The sequence below is a fragment of the Phyllobates terribilis genome, unplaced genomic scaffold, assembly GCF_046119375.1.
Source record: "Phyllobates terribilis strain yellow unplaced genomic scaffold, ASM4611937v1 Scaffold_1__5_contigs__length_1240528914, whole genome shotgun sequence".
Classification (NCBI taxonomy): Eukaryota; Metazoa; Chordata; class Amphibia; order Anura; family Dendrobatidae; genus Phyllobates; species Phyllobates terribilis.
This window is the reverse complement of record NW_027362761.1, coordinates 355325242-355338536: the sequence shown is the minus strand read 5'-3', so window position 1 is coordinate 355338536 and position 13295 is coordinate 355325242. Positions and strand designations below refer to the sequence as shown.

Here is a 13295-nt window from a genome sequence, read left to right as displayed (position 1 = left end):
TTCAATTTACATTTTAGTTTAAGATTTTATTAAGCGACAAAGAGAAGGTTTTTCTGCCTCATGGCAATTGTACATAGGAGTGTTGAAAAACACCAGACCCATTCCTCTTATAGATGTAATGTTAATACTCAAGATTGTATATTCACAATTCAAGGATATGCAGGAAATTTCGATATCCAATAACTAGAGAATGAGAAAAGCTAGACATATCAAAACTTCTCATCAATGGACACTTCAAAAAACAGTGCAAAAAATATAATAACAATGCTTCCTCCCTCACCTGTAGCTGATGGTTAAACTGTTCTTGTTGGGCATCTATGTGTTCTTGACACTGGCGTTCAACCAGTTGAAACAACTGCAACCATTGAGCCTAGAAGATAATTTAGAATACTGAAGATCATATTTTCAAGGTAAGGATGAAAAAGTTTGAATTAGTCAAGAATCTTGATGAAACAGATCTCTAAACAGACTGCTAATCATGACCTAGTTTTACCATGCAGGATACCCTCATTACCAGTCAGTGACCAAGAAAATACTTTTTCCCAAACGTTTGGAGAATATTTGAAAATTGTTTCATTACACCTACACTGTTGGTATCAATGCACATCACATGCACTTCTCTTATATAGAGACTTGAAACTTTGCATAAATTAAAAGTACCTGTGAATATAAGATACTTTGCATTATATCTTATCAGAGAATTCTGCTTCTTTCTCCACTTACCAGCCACTTATTTCTCTCCCCTTTCTACTGAACTTGTAATACACTCAACTCCGTCTTGCTCAAGACAAGTCAAACTGCCAGTAACTATGAGTTGTTAGGCTACTTAGTATACTCTTTTGAGACTGGAGGAAGTGAGGAGCCGCATGAGAAACAAGCAGAGGGAGACACAGAAAGATCGTGCTGAGCTTGCTAACAAGTCTTTTACCTCTCTTCAGACCTGGATTCACATCTACACAGTTAAGTACTGCTATGTAATTTCCTCCATGTTACTGCTACTCTATGTGCTAACTGAGAAATAAAAAGCAGTAATCCATCACTGTGCTGGGTTATGTATGGCAGAGATTACATCAGCTAACTTCCTCCTACCAGCTCACAGTAAAATCCAAATTATTGACAAAGCGTGCAAAGGGGAAATCTGGTAAAAACACAGAGTACAAATCATATAATGCCCAAAGATAGTGAACACATGCAGGACATATTAAGCTGAAAAGTTACTTCAAAGTACAATCACTAGAGATGAGCGAACGTGCTTGGATAAGGGGTTATCCGAGCACGCTCGGGTGCTAACTGAGTATCTTTGGCGTGCTTGAAAAACAGGTTTGAGTAGCCCCAGCTGCATGTCTCTCGGCTGTTAGACAGCCGCACCACATGCAGGGATTACCTGTTTGTTAGGCAATCCCTGTATGTGTTGCGGCTGTCGAACAGCCATGAGACATGCAGCTGCGGAGACTCAAACCTATTTTTCGAGCACGCCGAAGATACTGGGTTAGCACCCGAGCATGCTCGGATAACCCCTTATCCAAGCATGTTAGCTCATCACTAACAGTTACCCTTTAATTGCGATTGACAACATAAATATCAGATATGATAATGTCGGTAAAGTGATATGGAATTAATGGCGCTATATAAATTAGTAAAATAAATAAATAAATATGCCATAACTTAGTTTGAGAGAAATAGAGACCTTTGACTCTACAAAAGCAGCACAAGACAGCCTAAAATGTCTAATACGAGAGGACTGGTATAGCTTGCCATAGCTCTAATATAGTTTATTCTTTGTTTTTCCTCCTACAAAACAAACAAGTCTCCTCTTAAAGGGAATCTGTCACCAGGTTTTTTCCACCTACTCTGAGAGCAGCATAATGTAGAGACAGAGACTCTGATGCTAGCGATATATCACTTACTGGGCTGCTCAGTATAGTTTTGATAAAAGAACTGTTTTATCAGCAAGAGATTATCACTAGAAGAATAGTAAACCTGCTGCCAGGTAGTCAAGCATATTCATTAACTTTGTACCCCGCCCCCACCACTGATTGTGCATGGGCAGAAAGCTGACAATGTACACAAAAAGTTGCCAATCAGTAGTGTGGGCGGGTTATACAGAGCTCAGCATTCAGAGCACTGCCAGATCTGCAGCAGAGAAAACGGATTTTATCAAAATGACAGTAAGCAGCTCAGTAAGTGATACATCGCTGGAATCAGGGTCTCACATGGGGTAGCAAAAACCTGGTGACAGATTCACCTCAAAAACAGCAAAGAAACCCCCTTCTCCTGATAGATAATGGTCAACCTATTAGGCATTTAAAGGTCAACCTAAAACGTTAAAGTTTTAATATACCTCACAGCTTTTTTTGGCTTCTACATCAGTCTGATCAGTGATGCACAGATTTCGTGAAAAAGACGTCTGTAAGTCATTGCACTGGAATGAACCTTCAGGCAGATTTCCTTCTTTGCTTGATTTGCTCCTAAACTCCAAGGACAAAAAAGAACAAAAGAAATACCATATAATACTAATATAATGGAAAGATTTTCTTAATATAAAATAAGCTTCCAGATGGTGAATAAAATGGTTTTGTAAATGCCAGCATGTGCAGGAAGGAGAAGAGGGACTTTTCTTGCTCCTCCTCCCCGCACAGGCTGGGATGTGAATCACGCTGCAGTGGGCTTGATAAAAGTGCTGGCTTAGAATGGTTAACAGCAGTCCTGGTTGGGTCCAGTTATCTGCAAGTCCACATTAAATATTGGTTTTAAAAATACTGAAGAAGCGATAAGTGATTACACAGGAATCATTGAAAATGGTGTTAGAAGGCACTCCTAACACCTTAGAGAGGTAGTCCCGCTGTCATGCTCCTTTTAACCCCTTAAAGACCAGTGAAGTACAATTTAGTCATAAGTAGCTAAGGACTGTATGAAGCAGGTTTAGGAGCTAAGTCTGTTTTATATGAGCTCTGATTGCTGCTGTTAAGCATTTAGATGCTGCTGTGAATTACTGACAATGGCAATTACCGTATTTCTCTGCTGTATCTTTGCATCATGAATCATGGTATGTATTAAAGGGGCCCACGGAGACTCTCTCGCCCGGGGACCACGAAAACCTGGAACTGGCCCTGAAGTTACACAGTCCTGGTTTTGAAGGGCAAAAAAAAAAAGTATTCTTGCTTTGGCCATGTTTTTTGCACGCCTGGCACCTCCTTTAAAGGGGTTGTCCAGTCCAAATCGATACGTTTGCAGTCAGTCTGTGTGACTGCAGACTTATAAATCCTCTTAGCGAATGCACTGTGCACTGCGGGGATTCGCCGGTTTCTGAGCTGGGACCGGAGAGTATGTATGCGTTACACATACTCCTGGCCAGATACCATCCAGTGGGCGTGGCCTCGCTCCATAGACTTGTATGGAGTGAGGCCGCACCCTCTAGTCGGCCATGGCCACTGAACGGCTGTCCAACGCTTCAACAGTGATGTCAGTCATACAACCTGAACAAGGGTGGCCACAAGCATCATAGGCGCCCCTGTGCAAGAAATACGTTGGGGTCCCTCATATATGTACAAACTACCCATAATCACATACATATATAAACAGCAGGACAGACACATACACATTATGCAAACATTACACATTCATACATAAAATATGCACAGACACATGTTCAGTACATGCATGTACATATTATGTCTTTATATATAATACGCAGAAACACATGAATATTCACATTACACACATGCATATATTTATCATGCACACATCGACACATTACATAGATGTACACAAACATATATAAAATATGCACATACATAGTATAAACACACATTATACAAGTACACATTAATCCAATATACACATTATGCATATACCCACATAGGACCTGAATCAAGGTGTTTTCCTCAGAATACTGGTGTAAAACACCTTGAATGTCGGCAAAAAATTTTGCGACTCAAAGTTGCGCAAATATTCCGCAACTTTTGGCAGTGTAGTGCAGGCCAGCTTTGCCAAAGTGGATGGAGCTGGGGTGGCATGGGGCGTGATGAAGCCCACCCAGTAAATCCATTAACATTTATGCCAGTTTAATGTAATAAAGTACCCAGGAAATGTACGTGACTTGCTGACTGTAGTAACATTGGCAGAGGTGCATAACACCTGTAATATGTGACGGCATCTTACTCTGCCTTCATTTAAAGGGGTTGTTCAGGACTTATATTGATGGCCTAGGATAGGTCATCAATATCTGATCGGTGGGGGTGCAAGACCCAGCTCCCCCTCCAATTAGGTGATCGTGATGCCAACAGCGGAAGTGCAATACACGGCCATGGCATTACGCAGTTGATTGAGCATATACAGAATGGGAGGAATAGAGCTAAGCAACAGTACATGTGAAAAAGACTTAGGTATACTAATAGATCATAGACTGAACATGAGTCAACAGTGTGATGCAGCAGCAAAAAAGGCAAATACAATTCTGGGATGTATTAACAGAAGCATACAGTCTAGATCACGTGAAGTCATTATCGGTCTTTACTCCTCTTTGGTCAGACCTCATCTGGAATGCTGTGTACAGTTTTGGGCACCACATTTTAAAAAAGACATAGACAAACTGGAGCAAGTTCAGAGAAGAGCGACCAGAATGGTGACTGGTCTGCAAACCATGTCCTATGAGGAGCGGTTGCAGGATTTGGGAATGTTTAGCTTGCAAAAAAGAAGACTGAGAGGAGACTTAATAGCTGTCTACAAATATGTCAAGGGCTGTCACATTGTAGAAGGATCATCTTTATTCTCATTTGCACAAGGAAAGACTAGAAGCAATGGGATGAAACTAAATGAGAGGAGACACAGATTAGATATTAGAAAAAACTTTTTGACAGTTAGGGTGATTAATGAGTGGAACAGGCTGCCACGAGAGGTGGTGAGTTCCCCTTCAATGGACGTCTTCAAACAGAGGCTGGACAGACATCTGTCTGAGATGATTTAGTGAATCCTGCTTTGAGCAGGGGGTTGGACCAGATGACCCAGGAGGTCCCTTCCAACTCTACCATTCTATGATTCTATGAGCTATGCTGTCAGCTCCGCAACTGAGCTGCTGGCATTGGGAACAGCTAATTAGAGGGGGTGATGGGTTTTGCACCCCCACCGATCAAGTATTGAAGACCTATTTTAAGGATGATGCTGTCAATATAGAAGTCCTGAACAATCCCTTTAAGACTAGCATGCACAGTGCCCGTCTTAATGAATGGGGACTGTAATATAATGAACTTACACACACACACACATTATACATACACAAACTTGTACACAAACTCAATTATACAGATGCATACAGTACAGACCAAAAGTTTGGACACACCTTCTCATTTAAAGATTTTTCTGTATTTTCATGACTTTGAAGGAAGTCAAGAGAATGCCAAGAGTGTGCAAAGCAGTCATCAAAGCAAAAGGTGGCTACTTTGAAGAACCTAGAATATAAGACATATTTTCAGTTGTTTCACACTTTTTTGTTAAGTATATAATTCCACATGTGTTAATTCATAGTTTTGATGCCTTCAGTGTGAATGTACAATTTTCAAAGTCATGAAAATACAGAAAAATATTTAAATGAGGTGTCCAAACTTTTGGTCTGTACTGTACATATACAGACACACACACCTTTCATTAATTACATATATAACCATTAGCACAAACTCTCACGCTAGGTGTGGGAAAGAGTGTAACACAAAGGGAAGAGGTAAAGGGAGCCAAGACTCTAGGGAAAGTGGAGACCTCCTAGGTAGATCTAGCGTCACCCTGTCTCCCCTAACGTTCCTGTATTGGCTCTTCACCAAACGTCGCATGCGTGCCTCGCCCTGTCTTTCCCTGGCATATGGCTAAGGCTAGGGAAGGGAGGAGATGAGCACTAGTCGATCTCCACTAAACACTAAAGACAATAAGGGTGGACAAACAGGGGAATTTGCTTAGCTTTAAACGTATCCAGACAAATGCGCGCACGTCCTCAAGCTCCAGAGAGGACAAAGTACTGCTCTGCTAAAGCCTTTACAAGTAGTAATGAATATCGCTGGCACCTCCCTCTGAAACACGGCAAGTATTTATACACCCAGGCAGGGTGTTAATTATCCAGAGGGAGGCAGCCGCTGGGTCTTAGAGACAGCCTCTAAGAAGGTGTCTGTAATGCCAAACGTAGAGATCTCCTGCAACCAACTGCAGGACGACTGTCTGTAACCTCTGACACAACCGTGACAGTACCCCCTCCTCCGGACACTCAGGACCGGGTTTCTCGGGATAAGAGGTGTGGAATGAGCGAACCAACCTGGAAGCGTTCACCTCTGACGCTGAAACCCATATCCTCTCCTCTGGACCATAGCCTTTCATGTGCACCAAGTATTGTAGAGAACGACATTGGAGACGAGAATCTACAATCCTAGATACTGAAACTCCAGATTACCATCAACCATTACTGGGGGCGGTAGTAGAGATGACGGCTCAAGAGGTTCCACATACTTTTTGAGTAAGGACCAGTGAAACACGTTGTGGACCTTAAGGGCTTGAGGAAATTCAAGACAAAAGGCTGCTGGGTTAATGACGGTGGTTATTTTATAGGGACCAATAAACCTAGGTCCCAGCTTCCAAGAAGGAACTTTTAATCTTATATTCCTGGTAGACAACCACAGAAAGTCATTCACATTCAGGTCCAGACCTGGCAAGCGTTTTCTGTCAGCTATACATTTACACCTGTCTCCCATGATCTTTAAATTACTCAGAACACCCTGCCATACCGAGGAGAGCGTCAAAGCAAACAGTTCCTCCTCAGGAACTCCTGAAGCTCCTCCCCCACTAAAGATACCAAACTGTGGGTGAAAACCATACGTACCGAAGAACAGTGACCTGCCAATGGATTCTTGACGATGATTATTAATGGCAAATTCTGCCAGCGGTAAGTAGGATGCCCAATCCTCCTGATTTTCGGAGACGAAACACCTGAGGTAGGACTCCAAATTCTGATTGACACGCTCGGTTTGACTATTCGACTGAGGGTGGAAGGCACAGGAAAAGGACAGCTGCATCCCCAGTCGAGAACACAATGCCTTCCAGAACTTGGAAACAAACTGGGTCCCCCGATCTGACACCACATCGGAGGGAACCCCGTGAAGCTTCACAATCTCATTTATGAACACCTGAGCAAGTGTCTTGACATTTGGAGGTGCAGGCAATGCGACGAAGTGAACCATTTTACTGAACCTATCTACTACCACCAAAACCACCGTTTTGCCTGCTGAAACCGGTAGGTAAGTAATAAAATCCATGGACAAGTGTGTCCATGGCCTACTTGGGATAGGTGGCGGAAGAACAGTACCAGATGGACGGGTATGCTAAACCTTAGAACGCGCGCAAATTTTACAAGCAGCTACATGTTCAATCACATCCCGAAGTAAACCAGGCCACCAAAAATGACGAGAGGAGGTCCGCGGTTGCCTTACCACCTGGATGCCCAGCAAGCACAGAGTTATGATGTTACTTAATTACTTTGAGGCGCAGATCAGATGGTAAAAATAACCTTCCTGAAGGGCAGGAGGCAGAGGGCCCCCCTGAGCTTCCAACACCTCATCCTCCAGTTCAGGATACAGTGAAAAAAGGACTACCCCTTTCTGTAATATCGGGGCAGGGTTCTCATGGTCACCACCACCAGGGAAGCTCCAGGACAAAGCATCAGCCTTGACATTTTTGACCCCTGGATGAAAAGTGACAACAAAATTGAACCTAGTAAAAAATAGGGACCATCTGGCTTGCCTATGAGACGTTTAGCAGACTGGGGATATGACAGGTTCTTATGGTCAGTAATAACAGTAATAGGATGGACAGCCCCCTCCAATGCCAATTTGATTGCCAAAAGTTCCCTATTACCCACGTCATAATTTCTCTCAGCCGAACACAATTTTTTAGTAAAGAAGGCGCATGGAAGCCATTTACCAAGGGAAGAACCCTGAGACAACACAGCCCCAACCCCGACATCCGACGCATCAACCTCCACAATAAAGGGTTGGGAAACATAGGGTTGACTGAGTATAGGTGCAGTGGCAAAATGATTCTTTAAAGAAGAAAAAGCCTGGAGGGAAGCATCCGACCATTTGGAAAAATCAGACCCCTTCTTAGTCATGTCAGTAAGGGGTTTCACAATAACAGGGTAATTTTGGATGAATTTCCAGTAAAAATTAGTAAAGCCAAGAAAACGTTGTAGAGCCTTCAGGTTCTCGGGACGTTCCCAATCAAGGACTGCACGGATCTTTTCCGGATCCATCCGAAAACCCGAAGATGATAACAAGTACCCCAAAAAATGCACCTCCTGAACAGCGAAAACACATTTTTCCAGTTTGGCATAAAGTTTGTTATCCCTTAATACCTGGAGCACCTGCTTAATATGCCCCCGATGAGTCTCAAAATCGGGTGAGTAAACCAAAATATCGTCCCGATAGACCACCACAAACCTCCATACCAAATGATGGAAAATATCATTTATGAAATGCTGGAATACCGCAGGTGCATTGGTCAAACCAAAAGGCTTAACCAGACACTCGAAATCTCCTTCCGGGGTATTGAACACTGTTTTCCATTCGTCCCCTTCTCAGGTTGTAGACTCCCCTTAAATCCAACTTGGAGAATACCTTAACTCCTACAACCTGGTTGAACAAATAAGGACTCAGAGAAGAGGGTATGGATCATAGATGGTAATTTGATTTAATTCCCGGAAATCTAAACAGGGACGTAGACCGCCATCTTTTTTCTTCACAAAGAAGAACCCTGCCGCCACAGACGAAGATGAGGGTCTGATATGTCCCTTCTCCAGACTTTCCGCAATGAAATCCTTCATGGCTTGTCTCTCAGGGCCAGAAAGATTATACAGGAGGCAAATCCTGACACCCCCTCTCAGAAAAAACATCCTTAAAACCAGACAGAAAAGCAGGTAATATTTCCGTAGAGACAGTAGCAAGGGAAATATCTAAACAGTTCTCATGGCAGTAATCTCTCCATTCAATAATCTCCCCGGTTTGCCAATCCACCAACGGATTATGTTTAACAAGCCAAGGAATACCCAAAACAATAGGTGTGGGAAGATTGTCCAGAACATAGCAAGGAATTATTTCACAATGAACTGACCCCTCCCTCAGTTTTACATTATGTACAATCTGAGTAAATGCTTTCTGTGCAAGTGGCGCCGAGTCAATGGCAAAGAGGGAAATAGGTTCAGCTAAAGCACAGCAAGCAAGACCATAAGTTTTCACAAACTCAGCATCAACCATGCTGACTCCGGCAAACTGTCAACAAACACAGAAATTTTCTCGATTTTGCTCTCTAGCACCACCTCTGCTGACAGGACAAAGCGGGAACTGCAGGTTGGTGACAAATGCACCCCTTGTTTATCCAACTCCAGACTACCAAGAGTTAATCGAGACTCCTTTTGTTTAGGAATTGTAGGACAGGTCCCAACAAAATGTCTTTTTTTCCCCACAAAAAAAAACATGCCTTTTTTCCTGCAAATCTCCGGGGAGATGTATGATGTAGAGACACCCCCTAACTGCATGGGTTCCTCCACCTCCCCCAGTACTGGTTTACCCCAAAACTGCTCCCCTGGCAGAGGAACATAACCCTGACAAGAAGGACCCAGAGAAGGTGGTCTCACCCGTCTATCCCGAAGGTGTCTATCAAGACGTATGGCCAACGACATGGCAGCCTCCAAGGACTGAGGGGTTTCATATACGGCCAAGGCATCTTTCAACCTTTCAGTAAGCCCCTCCCAAAATTGACTTCTAAGGGCTGAGTCATTCCATTTGGAATCCGTTGCCCATCTACGGAATTCTGAACAGTACGTCTCCACTGACCGATTCCCCTGCTGAAGGCGATGTAGCCTAGACTCAGCCAAGGCGACTCGGTCAGGGTTATCATAGATGAGGGCCAGAAGCCTGAAAAACCCCTCCACAGACTGGAGACAAACCAAGTCCTGCGGTAAAGAAAACGCCCACGACTGAGGATGTCCCTGTAGTAGAGAGATCACAATACCAACCCGTTGTTCCTCATTTCCGGAAGAGCAAGGACGAAGTTTAAAATACAGTTTGCAGGCCTCCTTCAATACAAAAAACTTGTCCCTACCTCCTGAAAACCTGTCTGGGAGGGCAACCTTGGGTTCAGGCTGGGCAGACCTACCTGCAGGGACCCCCACATTAGCGACATGTAGCCGCTGAAGCTCACAGCGGAGGTCATTCAGCTCCAGGGACAGACAGCAGAACTGCTCTGCAACAGTACCCATACCAAGGGAGAGAGGAAAATAAAAAGTCCATGCCCAAAAACACAGAGGGGAAAAAAAACAAAATGTAAATTTATTTATTTATTTTTTTCAAAATGTGCTCGACCGGCGATAATGGAGATGAGCACTAGTCGATCTCCACTAAACACTAAAGACAACAAGGGTTGACAAATAGGGGAATTTGCTTAGCTTTAGACTAATCCAGACAAATGCGCACACGTCCTCAAGCTCCAGAGAGGACAAAGTACTGCTCTGCTGAAGCCTTCACAAGTAGTAATGAATATCGCCGGCACCTCCCTCTGAAACACAGCAAGTATTTATACACCCAGGCAGGGTGTTAATTAGCCAGAGGGAGGTAGCCGCTGGGTCCTAGAGACAGCCTCTAAGATGTCTGTAATGAAAAATGTAGAGATCTCCTGCAACCAACTGCAGGGCGACTGTCTATCACCTCTGACACACCCGTGACACAAACACATCATACATACACACAAATTATCACACATGCACTGATACAGTTACACACACACACATCAACACATTTCATACAGAATGTGCAGCTACAGTGAGTTTAGTGCAGGAAGCTGGTCTGTCCATGAGGAACACAGGAAACCAGCAGGGGAGATGTGCACACTCCCAGCCCTGCAGACCAGGTCTGTGGAGTCGCTAAGCCAAACTTCCGACTCCTCAATTTCCATGACACCGACTCCACGACTCTGACTCCCTCATACATGGCTCATATTTAGTGATAAATTTACTGTAGCACAGATTCATCTCAGCTAAAAGTTTAGACCCTTAGATCAGGAATAGGACTGACATTTATAGGACATTTCATAACTTTCCCAAATTCTTATGAAAAAATATTCTCCACAAACAGCATTGAACTACTGGACCCAATTTATTGTATATTTTAGGAGTCGGAGTTGGACAAAATGGGCTCCGACTCCACAACTCCAACTCCACAGCCCTGCTGCAGACTGCACTGTGCCTGCAAATAATTTCTCCCTCCCTCCAGATACTGAGCTTCCTGCATGATGGGCACATCAGAAGGAAACTAACTCCGGCAGTGGGTGAGCTGTGCTTTGTATTGTATGCTGCCCTCCTAGTGCTGCAGCATACAATAGATGGGTAAACAAGTGCCGATCAGATCGGCACAGATTTAACTTTCTTGATGGGGCCGCCATGCTCCCTTCCCCATGGGCCCCTGTGTAGGTGAACAGCTGGACAGTCAATATGTCTGCCCCTGAATCTGAGCTGTGTCTGTGTGGTGCAGGAGCACTCAGCCAGCGGCGTCCATGTCTATGAGGAGATTCCATTTCAGGGTGTCAGAGTCAGATGCTGCCTGCCCAGCAGAGTAATTAAAGATGTGTAATTAAAGCGCCGGGCAATGAAACCAGGGCCCGCGGCCCACTATGTGTCTTAAAGCTGCAGCCCACCGGGAATCTGCCCAGTGGAGCAAATTGCCAGTCCGGGCCTGATGGAAATAAGGGTACTATGGGCTAGTAAATCAATGTGCCATTTATATACCTGTGCCAGTGCACCCCACAGTAAATGATAAAAATATTAGCAGTTACCGAAGGAGCACAATGACATCTATAATATACTTACCTTGTCATGTCTTCACATTCTGTTCCATCCAGATGTGTCCAGATCCCAGAATTCCATGCAGCGGAAGTTCGTCGGCCGCCATATTGGGACACCCAAGTGATTTCGTACGGTGGATTCCACCTCTCCCATATCCACCGCCCCACCGGCAAGCATGGTGGAGGAATATGTTCACTCCTCTCAGATAACTGCTCCTTCACCCATATCGCTTTGCCGCCCTCCATTACTCTCCCCTCTTTTGAAGTGCACTGCGTGAGCATTTACTCCCCCTCCAACCTCCAAACAACTGCCATTTACCGCCCCCCAGGATCAACCACCACTTTCTTGGACCACTTCACCACTTGGCTACTTCATTTCCTCTCCGTTGACATCCCCACTATCCTCATGGGCGACTTTAACATCCCCATTGACACTTCCCTCTCAGCTGCCTCTAAGCTTCTATCCCTCACTTCCTCTTTTGGTCTTACTCAGTGGTTTTCCACACCCACCCACAAAGACGGCCACACACTGGACCTTATCTTCACCCGCCTCTGTTCCCTATCTAACCTCTCTAACTCACCTCTCCCTCTCTCTGACCACAACCTACTTACATTCTTTACCCTCTCCTCTCCAGGGCAACAATCCCCACTCCACAAACTTGCATATTCTCGCAGAAATCTCAAACACCTTGACCTACACTCACTCTCTGAATCCCTTCTCCCTCTTACAGACATTAGCTCCTTACATGATGCAGATGTTGCTGTCACTTTATACAACACCACAACAGCTGCAGCTCTCGATTCGGTCACCCCCCTCACACATACCAAAACTCGCACAATCAACAGACAACCCTGGCACACCAGCCTAACTAAAGAACTGCGACGGGCCTCCAGGGTTGCTGAGCATAGATGGAAAAGGTCCCACTCCAATGAGCACTTCATCGCATTCAAACAATCCCTCACTACTTTCAAGTCCACACTCACTGCAGCAAAACAAACATACTTCGCATCTCTCATATCCTCCCTGTCTCACAACCCCAAACAACTATTCAACACCTTCAATTCTCTCCTCCGTCCCCCAGTGCCTCCTCCCTCTCCTCTTATTTCAGCCGAAGACTTTGCCTCATTCTTCAAGCAGAAGATTGACACCATCAGACAAAGCTTTTGCCTAAAGTCCCCACAGCCCCTCCCCACACCTACTCTCAACCCTCCTCCACCATTACGGAAGATCAATTTTCCTCTTTACTCTCCAAATCACACCTCACCACCTGTAAACTTGACCCAATCCCGTCCCACCTCATCCCAAACCTTACCACTATCTTCATCCCACCCCTAGCCCACCTCTTCAACCTGTCACTAACAACTGGTGTCTTCCCTCATGCTTCAAACATGCCTCAATCACACCCATCCTCAAAAAGCGCTCCCTTGACCGA

General features: G+C 44.5%; 1 protein-coding gene across 3 annotated transcripts in view; it reads right to left on the bottom strand.

Annotated features, from left to right (window-relative positions):
* Window positions 1-13295, bottom strand: part of MPHOSPH9 (M-phase phosphoprotein 9) — a 121048-nt gene that overhangs the window by 96162 nt on the left and 11591 nt on the right. For all 3 annotated transcript variants that reach the window (XM_073676198.1, XM_073676200.1, XM_073676199.1), the window contains exons 3-4: window positions 2342-2468; window positions 281-370 (exon numbers count right to left, since the gene is read on the bottom strand). In XM_073676198.1, coding sequence (XP_073532299.1) covers window positions 281-370; window positions 2342-2468 — 217 coding nt within the window. The remainder of the gene's footprint in view (window positions 1-280; window positions 371-2341; window positions 2469-13295) is intronic.